Consider the following 21,251-nt stretch of genomic DNA (forward strand, 5'->3'; position numbering starts at 1 on the left):
AAATATAGCCTCAGTGCACATGATCTGAATCCATGCTGAGGGGGAAAAAATCCACAGAGAGAAACAACCAGTGGGCAGGTTGTTGTCAGGACAAAGTCATGTTGCTTTTAAAGCAAAGGAATGTTTTCTGTTTCATAAGGCTCTGGGGTTGTGGAGGGGCAGGGAGGACAGCAGTGCTCCCTGCTCAGCCAGCCTCTGCAGTTAGCAGTCAAGGCACAGCTCCAGTGGAAGGCACAGGAGGTCACCTCTGCTCCTGCCCTCCAACCTGAGCTGCTCAATATTGCTGTAATCACTGATGTAAGTGGGACTGACAGCTGTGGAGTTCTTCCCAAGTGTGCTCTCTCCAAGGTGACAGACAGTCAGCCCCACCAGGGGAAAACTGCACTGCAGGATTCTGCTGATTCGTAGCTGAGTTTGCTTGGGGGGAGACACAGGGAAGGGGAGGGGGGAAAGCCCTGGAACATTGGCAGTGGTTGTAGGTCATGACCTGCAACAGAGAGTCAAAAACATGCCTTGGTGGTTTCTGCCAGATGGTTCAGGGCTTTGGCTCCCCACAATTTCAGCTGCTTGTAGGAGACAAACCCAGGGCTTTGGTGCAAAGGGAGGGCAAGTTGTCCTTTTCCAGAAACCTTTCCCTGGATAGTCTCCCTTGCCTCATGGCTGGTTGCAACACAAGTCTCAGAGAGATAAAGAGCATTGTCTGAAAGAGATAACTGTATCTGGGTTTGTAGCCTGGATGTGGAGGTGTCACTTATGGCACAGGGAAGCAGCTGCGGTGTCTGAAAACACCACTGCCTTCAGCAGCTTGAGTTCACTTACACCTTTCTTATTCATCCCACTGAAAGTGCCAAAGAAATGAAGCTCTTCCTTTGTACCCTTCCAAAGCAGGCAGCAAATACTCCCAGATGCTCAAGAAAAGCACCAGGCACAATAGGATGCCCAAAAGTCAGAGGCCTTGGCTGTCCCTGCCTTTCTTCCCTGACCTTCAGCGCCATCCTTTCTCTCTGCACGAGTGAGCCTTTAGCATCTGATGCTTTGGTCACCCACACTGTAGAAAATGCAGAATCAGGCCTGAGGAATGGGATGTGTTCTTCAGGAAGCAACAGTTTGCATCTTTCAAGAAGAAGCCTTAGTTAACTTACAATATTGGTTGTGGTTCTGTGGCTCCAACCTGCGGTAGGGGTGAGCCTGTCTGAGCCCCTTGGCAGCTGTGGCCGTGTCTCACCTGAGCTGTGTGGTTAATCTTTGGACTGCAGAGATCCTTGGACTGATCTCCAGTGTGGCAGCAAGATAACAGCCATTAGACAGGGTGCTGATTTAGGCTGGCTTTCAGTTCATACTCATTTTGTAAATGATTGATAGCTGCTTTAGTGAATGATTATGAACCCTAGCCTGTGGAGTGCCCAACCTGTAAAATGTTTATAACCTCTCTGAATAGTTTATTGCTTCTAAGTGGAACTTTGGGATGAGGTGTGAGTAAGTGCAGGAACAGGGGAGGAGAGGACAGGGTGTTTGCTATCAAGATCCACTGAAGCCAACCATCTCTGTAAGCAGGCTGAGCCCCTGTGTGGCTCTGAGCAGAGGCAGCACTTGTGCTGTTCAGTGTACAGGAGCTAGGACTTGTCAGAGCCCTTTGGTCTCCAGTGCATGTGGGATTTACCTTGAGGATGCAGAAGAGAAGGTGTGAGGCTGAGTGGCAGCTGGCAGAAGATGGAAGGTGCTGCCTGTTGCACTGGGCTTGTGTGGCTCCAGATGTGCTGCATTTCCACTCCACAGTGTTGGAAGAGTCAGTCCCTTCCCTTCCCAGTACCTCTTTCTCCAGCCACTTTGTTTTGTGTTGCTCCATCACAAATCACTTTGGGCTGTGTCTGAATCTCAGACTCTCTTCAGTCCTCTGAATTCTACCCAAATATAAATAATCAACAAAGAAAGGAGTAAGAAAAATCCCAAATACCTTCCAGTACAGCCAGGATAAAGATATTTTGCTTTATTTTCTCTTTCATCTTTCGTTTAATGATGCTTTTGTGTCTGGCTTGACTCACCCACGTTCCCTCCATTTGGACTGGCTTCTGGTGTGAAGTTTAGCAGCTGTACCTTTTTTGATGTGTTCTCTCACTGCTGCAGCATGTGAAATTGCAGCTTTTTGTATGACAGACAGCTTCTTAGGTGGCTGCCTTAGCCAGCAAACACCACGGTGTCAAACGGGCAGACATCTCAACTGGTATTATCTGGGGCGCCAGCCTGTGCCACCCCTCCACACCCCAGAGCTCCAGGGGAGCTCTAAGGACAGGGCTCAGTTAGGTCAGAATGAACCCAGGCAGCCTGGCATTCCTGTGTTGTCCTGGGCTGCTCTTCTTCCACAGGCCCATTCATGGGGCTAAAATAGCAGAAAGAGAAACCCCATCCAGGATCTCTTCTCTTGCTCCAGGCCTCAATAAGGACATGAACATGTTAGCACATGTTACATGATCATGGGAAGTGTGGGCCTGCCAAGGACCTGAGGCATATAAGAAAGCCTGTGGAAAAGCAAAGAGAAATACTCCAGAGAATGGTTGAGGCTGGAAGGGACCTTCAGAGGTCCTAGTCCAAGCTCTGAATGTATTTCTCTTTATGTCTTCTTAAAAGGTTTAAATGGCAAAGATGGAGGGAGCAGAGAAATGCCTTCAGTGGGGGAGTCTCAGGACAGCAACATGAAGGGTGAGCTCAGTGGGGATTTCCACCATGAGTAAAACTCCTGCTCCTTGGAGGTGTTTTCAGACCTGTTCATTATCTGATCTGGGGGCTGCTCGCTCGTTTCCACGTAGCTGGCTCTCTCTCACGTTTGACAGAGAAGCTGCTATGACAAAATGCTGAAAGCTCTTGCTCTGGGCTATTTTTAATCTACTGTAGGGGAAAGATCAGAAGGCATTTTGGGAAGATTTGTGTCTCATACCCCTGTGCTGTGCTGGGTAGGATAAATGGGAGTTGACAAACTACAGGACAGGAGATTTAAACCATTGACCTCTGACACCAGGAGTCATCACAAGTGGATGTTGGCACGTTTGTGTTCAGGAGTCAAAGGCTTTACCTGGGGGGAATCTCCTAAGTGCCTGGCAGAGGTGCACAAACAGCTCTTGGTCTTGAAGCTTTCCTGTTGGTGATCAGTAGTGAGGTCTCCTCTCAGGCCGCTGTGGAGTGTAAGCAGCCTCTGAGTCTCGGGGCTGTATGTGCAGGACAAGCTTTTCTTGCAAAGGGTGTAGCTGCCCAGTGACAGCCCAACTTCAGCAGCCCCACTGTTTGCTGATCCATTAACAGTCCACTCCTTCAGCCAGCTTCCCAGCTCTGGGGTCTCTCCTTCACTGTGTCCATTTCTGAAACAAAAGCCCTGATAATGCAGAAAGACTTCAGGCTGTATGAAACTGCCTCCAAACCAAGTGTCTGCTGTGGCCTCCTGCTGAACTAAGCCCCAAATTTCTGCTGTGCATCATAATGCAAGAGAATAATAGGGGGAGGCTGGGTGCATGCAGCTGCTCCTCTGCCTGTGTGGCAGATGTCATCTGAAACTGTTAGAAAACAGGGAGGAGAGGAATGAAGCAGTGAGGGTGAAGCTGATAGAGTGGAAGGTGAGTTGAAAGGTGATGGCCAAAGGGAAGGACTGAGCTTACTGCAAGCTGAGGCACTGCTCTTGACAGTCCCCAGGCTGGAACCTGTCCTGTGCAGAGGATCCTGGCATTTCACTGCCTTCTCTGCTGGCTTGAGATTTCTCAGGCATGTGCAGCTGACCCCAGGTTCAGACACAGGCTGCTTGCAGTCCTGAGATGCTCACCCTGCAGTGTGTGCGTCCTAAATTACACATCATTACGAGGGGCACATGGCTAATTAGTGCATGGATTTGTTCTGCACGTGCAAATCTTTTCTTGGGCTAAGGAAGTGTCGTAGAGACTTGGCTGAAGGAAGAAAGAAAACAGTTTAATCTTAAATGGTAATTGTCATCCTCTGGCTCCCGATAAGCAATATTATGGCCTGCATATCAGCTGTAATGAAGCAGGGAGACACAGCAAGGTGTATGTTGCAGGGAGATAAGGCAGTGCTTAAGAGCCAGTGACCTGCAAGCAATTTATCTCCCAGCTGCAGGAGCCCTGCAGAGTGTTTGTACCTGTGTGCTGGTGAATCCACCATCCACGTCCCCCAGCCTCACTCTGCTTGGCGAGGTGCGAAAGCTGCAAAGGATTTTCCTGCTCCTTGTGTCACAGGACTCTACAAAGCTCTCTTTTTGTGTTAGCCTCTGCACATGGCCTAAGCATGCATGGAGTTTCCCAAGCTGTCATTCACTGGAGTTCTGGCAAACTGGCATCACTTGAAATGAGGCCTTCAGTGGTTTGTTAGACAAGTAGGGATGGAGTGTGCAGGAAGGGTGCTCGGTGCTGAGCCAGGCACCAAACTGACAGCAACTCCTCAATGCCTCCCTGGAAGCAGTAAAACTTCCTTTGCCTTTGACCCCTCTAGCTTTTCTCTTGTCCTGGGGAGGTTTCTCTTGCAGTTGATACAGGAGATAATAGTCATGGGCTTGAGGGGTAGAAGGGCCAGAGGAGCAGGACAGGCTCTCTCTGGAGGAGTGCTTGAAAGCATCCAATGCTCAGGGTTCCAGACTAAGGAGCTGAGTCAGCAGCAAACACACACAAATGAAGTTCAGAAAGAGGAGCCAGGGAAGCACAGAGCAGTGCAGCTCCACCAGCTCCGTGCAGAGCTGTGGAAACTTTCCTCCCTCCCAAAGAGAAGTGTGTGGGAATCTGACTGCAGTCAGGTACCCTTCCAGTGCACATAAGCCAGCTCATAAAAATTCCTCCGGAGCGTACGTCACACAGCTGTGCTTTATGGTGTTTGTGCTCTCGTCCCACTGACAGAGCCTCTAGACCTGGATTACTCACATATCATCATTAACTCTGACACTCCTGGGCTTTTACTGCTTCTCTGCTTCCTATCAGCCTCTGCAAGTTTTATCCCTTCCTTGCAGCTGTGCCAAGATGTTTTCTTTAATGTCTTTTCAGCAAGTGAACGCAGGAGCGCGTAAGGAGGGAGGTTTGGGTGCCTTGGAGCAAGGGCTCCCATTTCTGCTGAGTCCCCATCAAAGCCCTGCTGCTGTGTGCCTGGGGAGTTCTCCCTCTGCTCCACCTGCCAGGTAACTCAGGGGCTGGTGGTGAAGTGTTGCTCACCGAGGTGCCACCTGAGCTGGGCTAACCCTGGGTGGTGTTTTTGGAGCCGGCTCTTCCGCAGGGGCTCCACAGCAGTGAACTGCAGGACATGGACCATGGTCAGAGGAGCAGCTCCAAGGCCCTGTGTGACTTGGGTGGGGGTTTGGTGTGTGTTTGTTTTCCTGGTGAATAACATCAGCTGTTGAATAAGACATGAAGGGTTTGTACTTCAGGCCTCAGGAAATTTGATTTTTATTTCTGCTCTCCAGCAGCTTGTTTGAGCTGGGCTCAGTTCAGCTGCCTTTGCCAAGTGATCTTTGGGGGGTGTGGAAGGACACAGCTGGAGCCTTGCAGCCGTGCAGGCCAGGAGTGTTGACCACTGCCACCTTCCTCAGAGCTCTGCCCACTGCTCCTGGCCAGGTGACAGAAACAGGCAGTGCCCCAGCACCTCCAACAGAGAGGGGCTGTGGTGAGACAGGAATGGAGGCAGATTTATTTGCTGAAGCTGTTTGGTCGTTCTCTGCCTTTTCCACTGCTTTACAGGGACTTGTTCAGCAGTCTCCCAGAGCTGTGGAAACTCTGCAGCCATTTCTCAGAAAACCATGAGAGAATGGCTTTAACTCATGTTTCCATCCTCTGCCTCCTGTGTTTTTCCCCTCTTGTGTTTCTTTTTCTTTGCCCTGGTACAAACTTTCGTACACCCATGGCTCTTGTTAGCATTTCCCCACCAGGTGCTGTGCATCCTTCCCACTTCAACCCCACTCTTCTTGCAGGCCTGAAAGCGAGTGTCTGGTTGAATGATGCCCCAGAGAGGCTCTCTATGGGAAATGGTGTGAGCAAGCTGCTGCTCTAGCTCAGGGTGTTCATGTGCCTCAGCTGCTCTTTGGGTTTGGTGTGCCAGGACAGAGAGAACATAATGCTGTAGAGAAAATAAGGCTTGTGGTGAGCAGTGGGGACTGAGAGTGTGCCTGTGACAGGATGAGGGTAAGCTCCATGAGCTCCAAACTGGGCTCTGGGAGTGGTTTTATTGTTACCTCTGTTGGTGCTTTGGATCCACACTTGTGTGCAGCCTGGGGTGCAGTCTCAAGCTGCTCCAGGGGAAGTTTAGGCTGGGGGTGAGAAGAAAGTTCTTCATGGAGGGAGTTGTTAGCCAGTGGAGTTGCTGCCCAGGGAGTTGGTGGAGTCACCCTCCCTGGAGGTGTTCAAGAGGGGATTGGACCTGGCACTTGGTGCCATGGTTTAGGCATGAGGTCTGTGGTGACAGGTTGGACTGGATGATCTGTGAGGTCTCTTCCAGCCTTGGTGATTGTGTGGTTCTGTGAATGGCCACAAGCAGGTGTGAGTGTGTGGTGCTGAAGTTAAAAGGAGGGAGTTTTGCCTTTTCCAGGAGAAGGTGCCCAGCACTCAGCTCCTGGGCCAGGCCCTGGCTGGGGAAGGCCACAAAGCAGACCAGAGCTCCTGCTGCTGGGTTTTTTCTGGACAAACAATTTTATTTTGGGTAATGCGTCTATACACTGTACATTCAGTCACTGTGGTATATAAGCATAGCTATTTTCATACATAATCTCATAAAGTCCTTTATTTTACAATATTATCTGCTTCCAGGGGAGGGGCTGTGGAAAAGGGGGTGGAAAAGGACTATCAAGGTACACAGCGAAATAGATAAATATGCCAAGCTTTTGTCTTATTTTTGTTGGGTTTTTGTTTGTTTTTGTTTAAATCAGGCATTTATAAACAAGAAAGCATACATTACTTACATAAAAATAGTTCTAGAATAGTAGAGTAAGTCATAATATTGTCATTAGCAGCAGCATAGGAGAGACCAGGATAACAAAAATGTGCTGAAATGCTATTGGCTATTACAAAGGTAAAGATTTTCTTCTTCTTCTTCTTCTTCTTTTTTTTCTTCAATTGAAAAAAAAAAGTCATGGCTGGGAGTTGTGCTGATTGCAAACAACAAGGAAACCAAACCCAACCCAACGCCCAAACCAACAGGGGGGAAGAGGGGGGAGGGGGAGAAGAAAAAACCTCTCTAGAACACATGGACTGATGAGAGGGCAGAATGGAAAGGAAAAGGGGGCGGGGGGGGTGGGGGAACCATTATCACCCTTTTGGTAATCAAATACTTGCCAGGGAAAGGAAGGAGAAAGCAAAGGTCACCGCCGGGGAAAAGCTTCAACCCACCTCGAAAACTTGCCCAAAGTTTGTGTGTCAGTGGTGGTGTTTTGTTTGTTTGTTTGTTTGTTTTCCTAACAGACAGCAAAGGTTCTTCTCAGTTAAAAACACAACTCAGAAAACAAGACAACTACCAGGTAAGAAAGAGTTCTGAAAAAGTAAACACCATATACACTTATAATACAACAGTGTAAAATGAAAACAAGTATTTACAGGTTGCATTTTTACTCTTTTTAGGGTTTTTTTTTCCTCTTTTTCTTTCTTTTTTTGTGGGTTTTTTGCTGTTTGTTTTTTTTTTCTCTTTACATTGGCTAGTTCTGTCTGAAAAGCAGAATATTCTGTATAGTTAGCTGCTCTGTAGATATGAATGTTATTGCTGTTGGTTTTATTTTTATTCTTTCCCCTTCGTTTAGTCTTCGTTCAGTAATAGAAACAAGGAGTAATTAAACTGAATATACAAGTAGTTAAGTAATACAATTTTAAGTAGAGGGAGAGTCAACAGCCTGTAGGAAACACCTCTTCTCCCTTTTAACTTCTTAAAGGAAACTAAAGAGCTGCTGAAATGAGAGGATGAGGCCTGACAGGTCCTGCACTCCCAGCTGGAGTGCAAGTGGAATGCAGCAGGGACTGGAGGTGAGCAGAAGCAGGGGGCCCTGCCGGGCTGTGGCTGGGCAGGGGGTGGTGTGGGTAGAAATTACACAGAGAACTCCTCACCCTCGGCAGTTTCCTCTGCAGGTCCCCACCCTCTGACAGCCCCTTCTCAGTTAGTGTCTCTGGCAGCCCCCAGGCTATGCTGAACTCAAGTGCAGGGGAATTCTGAGCTGGAGGTGAAGTCAGCGCTGCAGCACTATCAGGGCTGTTGTGACTGCAGTTAGCACAGGCACAGCTGAGCCTGTGCAGCCCTCCCCTGCTGCTGCACTGCTGCTGTACAATGTCTGTTCCTTATTTTAAACATCAGTTTCTACAAGTGTTTCTCCTGGGAGGCTTTCACTCTGAGCCCTAACCTCAACCCCTGTGCAGCCTGTCCTATGTCACACCTTAGAGTTCCTGCCCTGCACAGCCAGAGGAAGAACCTTTGGGTCTTAACAGAGCTGTGCCTCCAGTCTGGAGCCTTCTTCCTTGCCAATCTGATCCCATTGCCATGTGGAGCACAGTGCTGCTGGCTGCTTGACAGGAATAACTACCTATGGGTAAGAGACTGCTGCTGGGATGCACTGCTCTGTCTCTTTCCTTAGGAAAAAGGAAAGTTGGAGGCTGGAAGCATCACAGGCACAGAGGAAAGGGTGCTGGTGGATCACACAGGAAACTGCTGCATGGCACAGGTAAGTTGGCTGCTTTGCCTGGTGGACAAACTTGCTGCCAATCTTTTTGTTGAGTCATAAGGGAGAGACATAACCAAGGATCAGGGGGAATAATCCCAAACCCCAACATTTCCCCAGTAAGGCTTCAGAGCAGCTGCCGGGGGGGTGGGGCTGCTGGTTCTGTGTGTAATTTCTCAGCGTAGCAGGAGAGCGAAGCAGGAGAGCTCTGAACACAGCTAGCACCTAAGGCTGGAGTTTAGTTTCCCTTGAAGAAATGTGAGTAACACAGCTCTGGAACTCATAAGGCTGAGAACATTTTATGCACACTGCATAACAAAAGAAACCCTTTACATAAGACAGTAATAATGCCCATTAATGACTATACGTGTGGCAGAGACTTTAATTCCATGCATATGATTTAATAATCGCAGGGAAAAAAACATACAAAGAAGCAAAAAAAAAACCCCAAAAAACCAAACCAACAAAACCACATTAAAAAAACAAACACAACCCAAAACAAACCTGCTTAAGCATAATCAAAATTCCTTTTGCATTGCACTTTGGAAGAGGAGAGCTGCACCTAGACTCAGTCTCCAGCATCCCAAAAAGGGGAGGGCAAGGCCCTCCAGGAACGGACAGTTTCACCTCATCTACTTGGTAGAAGTGTTTCTTGCTCCCAACAGTCTGACACTGTCACAGTTGCCCAGCTCCTTCCAGACTGCTGCTTTCTGTACCAGAAAGGTGCCCAGGGCCTTCTTGCTAGCACTCACAGTTGGTAGGGTGGTGAAGATGGCTTCAAGCAAACAGCTCTTGTTTAAAAAAAAGACTCTAAGGTACTGTAAGTGAAGTCTCTAATTTCAGGGCTGGAAGCTGCTTTCCATCTACTGGGAAAGAATTCTGAAGCTCACACAGTTTGTGTTGCTGTCCAAAAGCAAGTGGAGGTTGTTGGCAATGGTTTCTTTGTTCAGAGGAACTCCTGTGGATGATGATGCATGGCGGGGGGGGTGTGGTTTTTTGTTTTTTTCCCCTTTTTATTCTTGAAGGTAAAAAAAGTGTCAGCATTGCCTCCTAGAAGGTGCTGAGAGGAGAAATGAGCTGGAAGGCACATCTGCAGCCCCAGGTCACACTCACTTCCTGCTGAGGAGCTCGAGTGTGGAAGAGGTGAGAGTTTGTGGGTGAAAATCATTTTGCTCTTGTTCAGTAAAGCACCAGCTTTAGTCATGAAACACTTCCAGGAGCATCTCCACTGCGCCCCAACCTCCCTTGGCTACAACCCAGGTAGAACAGGTTTAGAACTGAGCCAGCAGTGCACTGGCCTGGAGAATTGGTGTTTGGGAGCGTTCCACACCGTGTAACGGTGATGGTGGTGTTGGGGGGTGCAGAGCTGGGCTGATGGCTTGCACGGGCCGGGCAGGGCAGACTGGAGAGCACTGGGCTGTAAACGTGGCAGAGACGGACTGCAATGCAGAGTGAGGGTGGACAAAGTGCAGTTAAATGACAACTCAACCCCCGGAGCACCAGCACCAAGCCAGCAGTGACTCGCTGCACTGCACTTCTACTCCAGGGCTGCGGCTTGGATCCAAAAATGAAAGCAATTTCTTTTTCAAACCAGGAAAGGGGTTAAGATGGAGGCTTATTCACAGCAGCACAAAGGTGGCTTCTCTGTGCTGTAGCATCCGGCACTGCGCCGCTGCGCTCCGTGGGCACAGAGCTCCTGACTGACAGTTCAAGACAAAAGCAGGAGAATACTGAGGGTATGGTGAGGTGGTGCAGCAGAGATGAGGCTTAAGGAAACTGAGAGCCGAAGTAAAAGATTTCAGAGCGACTTCCAAACCTGTGCCTGCCTGAGCAGCTCAGCCATTGCCTTCTGCACTGCCTTCCTTTTCCTACAGCTGAAGTCTCTCTTGAGGGGAGTCCTTGCACGCAGCAGCGAATGAAGATGTCTTCAGAGAAGATGGGGTGGTCTGCAAGGCTGGGTTGTCGTTCTAGAGCACACCTCCTCCTCCTACCACCCACCCCCCTTTACAATCCTGCATCTTCCTTTCTGCTCGTGTTCAGGACGGGAAGGGAGGAGAATTCTCCCTAAGGAACAGACCAGCTCAGAAAAGCAGCCTGCACTTCCACAGGCAGGGGACGGGATCAGAACTGCGATGGCTTCCTGGGTGGCTGGAAAACTGCTAATGAAGTGGTGTCATCACCAGAGGGCTTCTGCCATCAGAATCCCCCAGCCTGTCACAAGTCATTAAAAATTGTGCATCCAAGGTTTTGCTTTTACAGGTTCATATAAAAATCTCCTTAGGTTTTTTTTTCATACCAAGTCTGTGTACTGAATTCTTTTAAATAGCTTATAAGAAAAGTTTGTGTTTGAAATTCCAAAATGTTCCAAGAGGCAGAAGGGCAACACCAAACCACTGCCACGCTTGCCTGTGACGCTGACTTCAGTTGGACGATGCTGCTTGCTTGGAGTTTGCCGGTAGAAAATTTGCTGTGGACTCAAAAGTAATTTGTGTACAAACACTTTGTGTTCTATAGGCACAGTAAGACGTTGTGCTATGGACTGGAGAAACAAGAGGCGTAGCTCAGTGCTTCTGTTAGCAAGAGGAACGTTTGCCTTCCACCTATTGGGAATTCACATGGCTAGACCTGTGTGCCAGGACACAACTACTCACACATGCATCACACGTACCCCCCACACACCTCCCTTACTGTGCAGACACCTCCTGCTCTGGGCTCTAGCTGCTGTGGTGCTTCAGTTCTCCAGGCTGCTCGTCGTGGTCTCGCTGCTGGGCTGACTGCTGGATTTAGGCCACAGTTGTTCCTGAAGTTCCTTGACTACTTTTTCCAAGTGTTCTCGAGCCTCCCTTTCATGCATCAGGTCAGCCCGGAGCTGCTCCCTGTCAGCCTCTGCGTGCTGCAGCTTAACCTGTAGGTCCTCAATCTAGAGAAAAGCAAGTTAGAAACAACCTATTTGTATATTTCAATGGCAGTGCGATGCTGTAGACTTAAGCACAGACAGCAGGAGAGCAGTAACAAACCCCTCTCTTTCCAGCCTGTTCCCTACAGCTCTGCAAAGGCACTGCAGGAACTGTTTCACCTTGAACTGCTTCAAGCTTTCTGGTGGCTTCCAGAAAGGAGAGGGAGCACCAGAAGGGTCAGGAATGCCCTGCAGGCAATAAACTTTTACAGCTGACTCTGCTGTCAGAGCAATACTCCTCCCTCAGTGCTGGTGAGGTCACAGCCCCCCCAAACACACACAACAGGACCCTGCCAGTGTACCAGCAGTGGCCTTAGCAAAGCCAAACCTGCAGCAGGTTCAGCTGCTGGAATCTCTTTTTTGCAGTGACTTCAGCCTTTCCTATCAGCAAACCCTGCTTGTTCCCTCCCAAGGAGGAATGTAGCAGGGGACTTCAGGCCCATGACACCATGAGGGAGGAGACACCTGCAGAGCTCTCTGGTACCTTCGCTGTTGACTTTTATCTGCACTTGCTGTGGCCTTGGTTTGTTTGGATTTCTTTTTGCTTGACTGGAAGTGAACTGCTGGTAACGCCCAGCACAGCAGCTCTGATCTGGTTGTGTTTAGTCTGGACACCTCTTATCAGTGAGACATCCTGTGATGGCAGAGAGGAAGCCCACATCATTTCCTGCTCCTGGGCTCCTGGTTAGACATGTCTCATAGTGGTACCCGTGGACCACTCCCCTTCCCGTTATTGAGAGCCTGGGCTGAGAAGTAGTTCTGATTGCTCCTGCTTTTTCTTTTCCTCTTTCCCTCCTCCCTTAAAGTGACCACACCAGCCACAGGCAGCTCTTGCTTCAGGTGTCACAGCAGGGCTACCAAGCACATGTGTGTGTGTGTAGCACCATGCCTGGCAGGAGCTGCTGCTGCACATATGGGCTCCAAGAGCTCCCTGTAACACCAATGCAGGAGTTATCCTTAGGGACAGAGACTGCTCAGGAGCCCTCTGTAGAGGATGTGGGACTGACACAGGTGGTGCAGCAAGTTGGTAACACCCTGTGTAAGGACTCAGGCTGTCAAGGACATGATGTGGGCAGAGACACAGCCAGCAGCCAGGTTTGTATCAAACCAGACAAAACAAGGCCACTGGCATTAGAGTACAGACAGACCCCGGAGGCTGCAGAGCCAGTAAAGCTCCCCTGCTGGCACAGCTTCCTGCGCTGGGCTTACCTGGGCTGAGTACTTGGCCCGCAGCCTGCCGGCTTCGCAGCCCTTGTCGCACACCCGGATCTGCCTGGCCTGCTCCAGCTCCCTCTTCAGCCGCACCCGCGACTCGTTGGCCTCCTTCATCTTCTTCTCGTTCTCGGCCCTCAGGCGCTCGATCTCTTTCCTCAAGTTGCGCTTCGCCTCTGTTGCCTCTCTCAGCTTCTCCTTCTTAGCCACTCTCAGGAACTCCAGCTCCTAGAGAACAAAAGCAGGGACCCTGTGAGAACTCACAGTGCAAGGAACCAGAGCTGTGCAGGGGTAAGCCCAGCCCATACCCCCTCCCCCCTTCTGCTGGATAGGGCCAGGGCTGATGCCCCGAGCTCACTCTGTACAAACCCTTCTCCTTTAAACCAGCACCAGATCCTGCACTCAAGATACCCTGAGTTCTTGGATAATGAAGAGCTACAGCCACATTTTGCTTTGTCAAGCAAAATAGCTGTGACCATCTGTGACTGAATAAAGATGAAGTGCGGTTGGAGAGAGCTCTCAGCAATGTGCTCTGCACCAGCTCAAAGTTTCAACCCCCCCAAGTGCAATAATGCCTGCACTGAAGCTGAAGGCACTGAAGATGCTCAGTGCACAGAGGTGCAGTCTGTGAGTGCCCTTTGTGGACAGCAAAGCTGAGCAGGAGAGTTCATACCTGCTGAGGCACTCCATCAGCAGCTCTATTCTATCAAGCCCCTCAAGGCAAGCATCAGAAACCCCAATTTGTGTATCTTCTTTCTAATTCTAGGCAGTTTGGGTTTGTTAGAGGTTACTGGGGTGCAGCATGAAGGCTCCTGGCAACCAGCCCATGGACAGCTCTGTCACAGCAGCTGGAAATCTCCAGGCTAAAACTTCAGCTAAATCAAAACCAGGCTTTGCTCTGGAAACTGCTACTGCCCAGGTCCTCCCCAGGAGCTGCCACCTGGAAATCTCACATCCAAGAGACAGCCATTAAGTGAAGTGGTAATGACAAGGAGCCTAAAGGTCCAAAGGAACAAACTCCTAGGCTGTTACAAAGCTGTTTTTCAGGGACATGTCCAGCAGCAGCAGCAGCACAAGGGTGGGGCTCACTAAAGGGCTGGCTCCTAAATGGTTAAATTAGAAACTAAAGTTTGATTCCCCTCCCCCCCTACAGCGAAGCAGCATTTCCTCTGTCAGAGTCAAACCCTCACAGCAGCTCATTTCTGTGAGTTACACTGCAGTGGGGTCATGGGAAATTCACTTTTCTGACAATCTCACCTCCCAGGCAGGGCCTGGTGAGCTCAGCCCTGCCCCTGGAGCACCCACAGCTCCTGCTCTGGAGCTGGGAACCTGCAGCTGCCCAGGTGGGAAGCGAGGGCCAGGTTCCCTCTCAGCCCAAGGTGCACTGAATGCCTCAGCACTCAGTACTGCCTCACCCACTCCTTTGTCTGAGGCCTCTTCACTTCAAGTGCAAGTTGACTTATTTAGATGTGGAAAAATTGGCTTTCAATATCTGCTACTTACAAACATTTGCTTTTAGCTACATAAACCTGAGCATCTATTTGCTGAAAGAGAAGGGAATGACGTGGCCAGGCTGCAGTTCAGCTCTTCAGCAGAGCTTCCACCAGTGGCCCAGGAATGCCCTCCCTCAGCTGGGCAGTGGCAGGATTTCCACCAATCTTTTAGAACTATGGATAACTCCTCCATAAGGACAGAAATGTTTCTAGCTCAGTGAAATGAAAACAAAATAAACTGTGCTGAACCAGAGGATTTTGTTGGTAATGACAAGATGTTGATTTTGGTAACCATGGATTTATACCCCAAGGCAAAAGCAGGTGGCCAGCTTAAAACTGTCAGCATGGTTCCTGCACACTCCAGTTTCCCAACTGGATGTACAGCAGCACCCCAGAGAAGGCTGTTGCTATCTGGGAAAAATGAGGCAACTCTCCTTCACAGGAGACCACCTCATGGTGTTACCTGGAGGAACATCTGCAGGCAGTGCTGGGAGGAAGCTGCTTTGCCCTTACCTGATGTAGACTGCGTTTGGCTTGCAAGGCAGCGTTCAGCTTCTCTTCCTGCTTCACTCTCATCTTCACAACTTCATGGAGGAATTTTTCTTTGGCTTCTTTTGTATCTAGGCCACTGTCCAGGGCCTGCCTTAGGTGCTCCAGCTCAGCTTCCAACCCGCTGCTGTGAGAGTCAGAATGTGTTGCAACCTCATACGAACTGTTGACTGTGACTGGGGCTTGCATCCCAGGTGAGCTCATGTCCTTTGCAGAGCTGGATGAAGTAAAGGATGGGGAGGAGAGCGAGGATAAGGAGGAGGTGACTGAAAGACAGAAATGTCAAAAATTAATTTCCAAAATGTCTAAAAAGATCCTAACTCCCCTCCCAGTTATGTTCCACTCTTGGTTTTCACTCCCACTTGAGGTTGTTTTACCCCCCCCCCCGAGGTATTTTGAACACAACAGAAGCCGAGCGGCTAACTCCTGTGATTCCTGGGGAAAAGCCAGTGTGGACAGAACAAGGTAAAGGCAGCTCTGTCACTTACATTCTTCCCTGGTTTCTACTTCAATTTCTGCTTCTGACTCCTTGTCCTCTTCAGGGGCAGTAACAGTGGCTGCAGCAGTGGCTGCTGCCTCTGGGACAGTTGTGTTCTCTGCAGCCAGCTTCCTCTTCCGTGGCTGGACAGTGGTGCTCAGGGGCTCGCTGCTTCGTGACACCACCGTGGCACAGGGTGGGTTGCTCACAATCTTCTGTTGGGCTGGAGGTGCAAGTGCCACATTGGGGGCCACAGCATTCTCAAAGCTTTTGTAGGAGTAAAAGCTGCTTTAGAGGGGGAGGCAAAAGGAGAAATCAGTCACATTCTTGGCTTTAAAATGCTTTCCAAGCCATGTGTTACACTGAAACTGCAAGACACTTCCTAGAACGCCACTGAAGCTCCACTGCTTTCCACCAGCTAAGGCTCTGCCCTTATTTGCTCAGTGTTCTGCACTCATTTAGACAGGGGGGTATTTCTGCAGCTGACCTCCAGCCAGTTCAGAAGGGGACACATTCAAAGTGTTGTGAGAGCACCAAGGAGATGAGACCTCCCAGAGTCTAGAGGTCATGCTGCTGTTTCTTCATGATCTCCCTGCATCATTGGCTTACTTCTGTCTATCCACCAATGTTTGGTGAACGTGGCAAAGGCAGCTCCTGAAGGAAGGCCACAGCAGACCAAAAAGCCTCCTCTTGAGCAGCTTTAGCTTTTGACCCAGTGTGAGTCTGAGACCTTGGATGGCAAACCACAGCCTAAACCCCAACAAACCTGTGTTAAGGACAGCAAAACTGCATTGCCAAGCATGGAGGTTTGCAAAGAACCACAGCAATGCCCCCTCTGCCAGTCCAGCTCACTATCAACTGCAGCTGCACATTCAAATGTCCCCACAGCTTCTAAGAAATGTGTTCCTACAGGCAGCAAAATCTCTTCTCCAGAACACTGCCTAAAAATACCTGGCCACTCCTAGTCAAACTTTCCAGAAGCAATCATTACCTTTGGGCAGAAATGGGGCTCAAAAGCCTGTCAGACCGAAGAGTTCCAACTGCCCTGACACTTTCCATTCTGTGACACCCGTGACTCATTCTGCTACCAGTTTGTGTTCCTACCCAGCTGCAGGATCTGCCCTACACCAGCTTCCTAATGGGTCTTTCAAGCTGAGAGTCTTCTACAGGCTCTCCTGCCCAGTGTGCTCCACCATGACCCCCTGGGCCCCTGGCCATCAGGAGGGAATGGTGTTGCCTGGATTGAGTCCTTCCTCTTGCCATGGCACTGCCAGTTACAGAGCTGTTGCAGGGACCAGTTGGAAGTTGCCTGGAAACAGCTGGCTGGTCCCTGACTGCCTGCCCTAAGAGAGTAACTCAACTTTCCTCTGAACAGTGAAGCCTAAGAGCCTCTGATGACTGTACCCACAAATGAGCCTAGGTTCCCAGCAGCAGCCTTCCTTTCAGCCTTCTGTGGCCTAAGGAAACCTCCTTCCTGGACCCACCAAATACCCCTCCCATCACTGTCTCCCTTCTGCAGCTGCAAATGCTTTTCACAGCTGACACGAGTGGACTGGGTGAGTTGCAAAGCCACAGGTAACAGTGCCAGGGACCAAACAGCAAGCAGCCTGGCATCAAATAAATCTCCACAGCCCCCAAGCCCTCCCTCCCCCTTCAGCCACTCTCCCCTCACCTGTCTCGGATCAAGGCAGGCAGATGGGTGGAGAGCTCCTTCTCATTTGCCGACACCGCAGGGGACCAGGGCCGGAAAGCAGAGAGACGCTGGCGGGGGTGGACACAGCCAATGCTCTGGGGAGGAGGGGAAAGCAAAGTAAGTCCATAGGAACAATCTTCTGAACTATGAATCACAGCAGAGTGATGCTGAGGCTTCCCGGGGCACAGTCTGGCATCTCTGAAACTGCTCCCCATGGGCTAGAGCCTGATCTGTAGACTCCCTGGGAGAGGTGAACTGCACTGGTGTCCAACCTCCCATGGCTTGGCTCTGCCAGGGAAGTACATGGAGCCTGCAGAGACCACAAAAGGCTTCTGGGTCTTGTGGGATTCCTGTAGCTCAAAGGTGTGAAGGGATTGTGTTCCTCATCATCACAGTCAGGGACAGTGAGCACTGGAAGATGGCAAGGGAACTGGGGGGACTGTAGAGCTCAAGTGTTTACTGGGAGAAGGATGGACATGTTACTATGTAGGAACCTGGGCAAGCTCTTTCTCTCCTCTGGTTTCTAGCAGAGGCCCATGGCAGAGGGGCTGGAACTAGATGACCTTTAAGGTCCCATCAAACCCAAACCATTCTATGATTCTAAGAGTGATGCAGCATGCTCATTTGAGCTCTCTGGACTACAAAGCATTCAGCAATCACCTTGTTAGATGAACTGGACAAGGACCGTAACCAACTGGACTGTTTCTCCTTCTCAGAAGAAGCTGGAGACTGGGAAGCAGAGTCATCTATTTTGGGCTTTTTGGAGGCAGGAGGATCTGAAGAGACCTGAAACAAAGACAGGCAGGAAAAATCAAAGCCAGAATTACTCATTTTGCAATCAGCTTAGAAACAGGTTACAAGGCAAAAGCAAATTCTGTGTTTAAAAGAAGCCTGGGGAGAGGCTCTGCTTTCTCTAAGCCCAAGGCCAAACAAAGGAGGGACAGCCACGAGCTATGGCACCGGGCGGCTCCATCCCTTCCTTTCACAAGCTCTGATCAAGTGTGGATGGTGCTGGAGCAATAGGCAGTGCTGCAGTGAGACATTCACACCAGGGTGCAGAGAACCATCAGCCCTCTCTTATTTTTGCATGCAGAAAGGTGAGGTTTAATGTGGCTGCTGAGCTGGAAAGATTATTTTAACCGAGAACAGAACAGACTTTGTTATTCTGTTTGCAGTGGTTGTTATGCCGATGACTTCACTACCCCACAGCTGCAGTGGATTCTGGGGGTGCTGCCAAGAGCTGCTTTGCCTTTTCCACAAGTGGCTCAGCTTGGCCCATAAATCATCCTCAAGCATAAGAAAGCCCTTTGGCAAGCAAAATCCCTTTCCTTCAACACTGTGAAGGAATAAAATTCCTATAGTCCCAGCGTGGCTTGCAAAAAGATTGGTAACTACTGGTTTAACTGGTGCCCTGGGGATACCAGCCTGCAGCCCTGCCAGCACACATCCATCAGGAGGGAGGGAGAAGGTTCTGGACCTTACTCTGCACCATGACCAGAAGTAAGAGAGAAATGTACCACCTCAGCTTCTATTTCTTCTTCTTGCCTGCCTGCCTTCCCATATTCCCATGCAAGCTGTTTGTAGGAGCGGTGGCAGAGCCAGGCTGCAGCAGGAAGCAGGAGCTGCTCTTGTTTGCATTCATTTTATCATCCTTACACCTCGCTGTGATTTTGGTGTATTTGTACAGGTGTGGCTGCACAACAGCTGGAGAGCCTGAAATGCTCCAAAGCCAGCTCTCTTGCCAGTGAAAGGAAGGATCCTATCTACCCATGTCTTGTGCTCAGGAATCAGTCCCCATCAAGGCATCTTAAACTGGGGACTGGGAGTCTCCAATGATTCTTCCCTCCTGAGGGTGGGATCTCTGTGGCTTTACCCCAGGAGCACAGGAGGAACCACAGGCAGCATTGTTAAACTGCACTTCTCCAGGCTCTCCCACTTGACTTCCAGGCCTCTCCCTCGAGCAGGGCCATCCCTTTTGCACACCTTAACGAGGAGGAAATTATGACCTCACGTCCATGCTGTGTCTGCTACCTCCATGGCAGCAGGGCAGTGGTGTGGAACTGTGGCTCGAGCCGATGCCTCCAGCTGATGCCAGTTCATCTGGCAGCACACACCACTCTTACTGCTTCCTCAGCCCAGTGTGCATAGTAACATAATCAAACCAAGGCTGGAGGCTTTAGTACAACATTCCCTGGCGCTCGGAGCTCGGGGCAGCTTTCCATATGTAGCAGATGAAGAAGAATGACATGGGTGTGTATGTGTCACCCCAAGTATAAAATTAGCCTGTGCCAGTGCCAAATGCCAGCTCCAATGGATTTACAGAGGATTCTTTGGGCACAGCTTCAGGCTTCCCTAGGGCTGACTCTTGTAGTGGCTGTGGCACAGTCCCTCCCATCTAAGCCAAGGAAGAAAAAGGCATTTCTGTAGAAAATGCAGGAGGATGTGTTGGGAAGGATCTGGGTTTGCTTGCAGAGATGCTGTCTGTGCAGAATTAGTGACAGCATTAGAAAGGTATTTGGCAACTGACTCCTGATCCCAGCCCTATCCACTGGGGACGGTGAGCTGTGTGGGGAGGGGAACTTGGGGTGGAGGGTGGGGAGGAAGGGGGGCTTGGAATGAGAAAGGCAACAGGTGGCAAGACTCAGCATGGAAAGCCGTTCCTCCCCCCGACCATCCGCGCTCTGCTGTCTGCAGAACATTCTGTTCAGGCGGGCGTGGAGTTGGCCATCCTGGGCCCCGTGCCCCCTGCGCGCCCCCTGCGCACCCCCTGCGCGCCCCCTCCGCCACGGGGCTCCCGAGCCAGGCTGGGACCTGCTCCACGGGGCCTGTATGAAAATGAGCAGCTCTGGGGGAAGGAGAGCAAGGGTCAGCTTCTAGAAAGGTTGGAGGTGAGGCACAGCAGCTGATTTCAGCTCGACAGAAACGGTCTCACCTCCAGCTTTCTCCTGTCCCTCACTGCCTCCCTTTTAAATCAAGGCTGACACCGAGGATCAGGAGGGCTCTGAGCACCGAACATTTCAGCAGACCTGGGAAGTGATGCTTAACCTCTTGCTGCCAAGAGCCACTATTGATCTGAAAACGTGAGCTGCTGCTAGAAAAGCCCTGGCAGCAAACAAGGGCATGCATGGGGACAAAACAGGTTTGTCTTCCCCACAGAGAGATGGAGGAGGAGTGAAAAGGGGGGCAGCAGAGCAGGTGCTAAGGGGGCAGTGCAGATTTCTCTAACTTCAAGTCATTTCCCACCACAGGACTCCTCAGTATGCCAACAAAGCAGTGCTGGCTGGGGCAGTTACACACTTCAGCTGGACTCAAGAAAGGTCTGCTGCCAACCTCATCTGTGAACTGCTGTGGTGACCTCCGTCAGCTTTCTTCCCTATCCACCCCCCTGTTCAGTTTCACAGGTCAGCTGCTGCTTGAGGCAGGAATTGCCTCTCAGCACATGCTTTGGCCAGCCCAGCATGCATCCAGCTTCCATTCTAACAATGTAAATGCCACAGTTCCAGTGGTCTCCCACCTGGCCCATGAAACATCAAGGCACTACACACTGCTATCAGGCAAGAAACGGAGGTCCACCAACAGCTTCTGACTACAACCTGTGGGCATTGGATTCCCCTTTTGCTCTTGCATCTTTCTATCTGCTTGGACATCCCACTGGAAACTGCTCATGGCAGGGGGGCTGCAACTAGATGAACTTTAAGGTCCCTTCTAACCCACCCCCAGAAGTGCTGTGGCTGTGAGGTACTGCACCTCTCTTCTTTGTGCAGCCCCTGACGCTGGAAGGGGCAGAAGCACATCTGCTCACAACTCCAAGACGACACTCAGATGTGGAGCAAGGCTCGACACCGAACACAAAATCTCCTCTTCACATGACTCACCAATTACATCCCACTCTAGGAGAGGTTCCAGGCAACCATATACCCCACTCTGACACTTCCAACCCAGCCACAGCAGCCAGCAAACCTTGGTATTGGCTCAAACGTGGCTGGTTTGACTTCAGTTTCTCTCTTTGCCAAACAATGAAGCACACGGAGTTGCAAAAGCAATACTGAAAATCTGATGTCACTTTTTTGCCATCTTCATAAAATGCCTTAAGAAAAACTTGAACACAAACCCTAGAAGGCTGAAAAAAACAATAATGTCCTTACTTCCTATTCCATTTTTCTTCCCTTGCAGGCAACTCAATAATTTGTTGTCAAGTGGGCTTT

At 50.2% G+C, this 21,251-nt stretch overlaps 1 protein-coding gene across 2 annotated transcripts in view; it reads right to left on the bottom strand.

Moving 5' to 3' along the window:
- Positions 1-6,732: 6,732 nt before the first annotated feature.
- The window catches only part of SKI (SKI proto-oncogene), a 104,180-nt gene continuing 89,661 nt past the window's right edge, over positions 6,733-21,251 (bottom strand). The window contains exons 3-8 of one of the 2 annotated variants that reach the window (XM_068158204.1): positions 17,707-17,832; positions 17,026-17,141; positions 15,364-15,641; positions 14,840-15,141; positions 12,831-13,061; positions 6,733-11,585 (exon numbers count right to left, since the gene is read on the bottom strand). In XM_068158204.1, coding sequence (XP_068014305.1) covers positions 11,397-11,585; positions 12,831-13,061; positions 14,840-15,141; positions 15,364-15,641; positions 17,026-17,141; positions 17,707-17,832 — 1,242 coding nt within the window. In that variant the 3' untranslated portion in view covers positions 6,733-11,396. The remainder of the gene's footprint in view (positions 11,586-12,830; positions 13,062-14,839; positions 15,142-15,363; positions 15,642-17,025; positions 17,142-17,706; positions 17,833-21,251) is intronic. The other variant, XM_068158206.1, reaches the window with a different exon arrangement.

The sequence above is a fragment of the Melanerpes formicivorus genome, unplaced genomic scaffold (assembly GCF_026170545.1).
Source record: "Melanerpes formicivorus ecotype bairdi unplaced genomic scaffold, bMelFor1.0.p_v2 SCAF_39, whole genome shotgun sequence".
NCBI classification, from domain to species: Eukaryota; Metazoa; Chordata; class Aves; order Piciformes; family Picidae; genus Melanerpes; species Melanerpes formicivorus.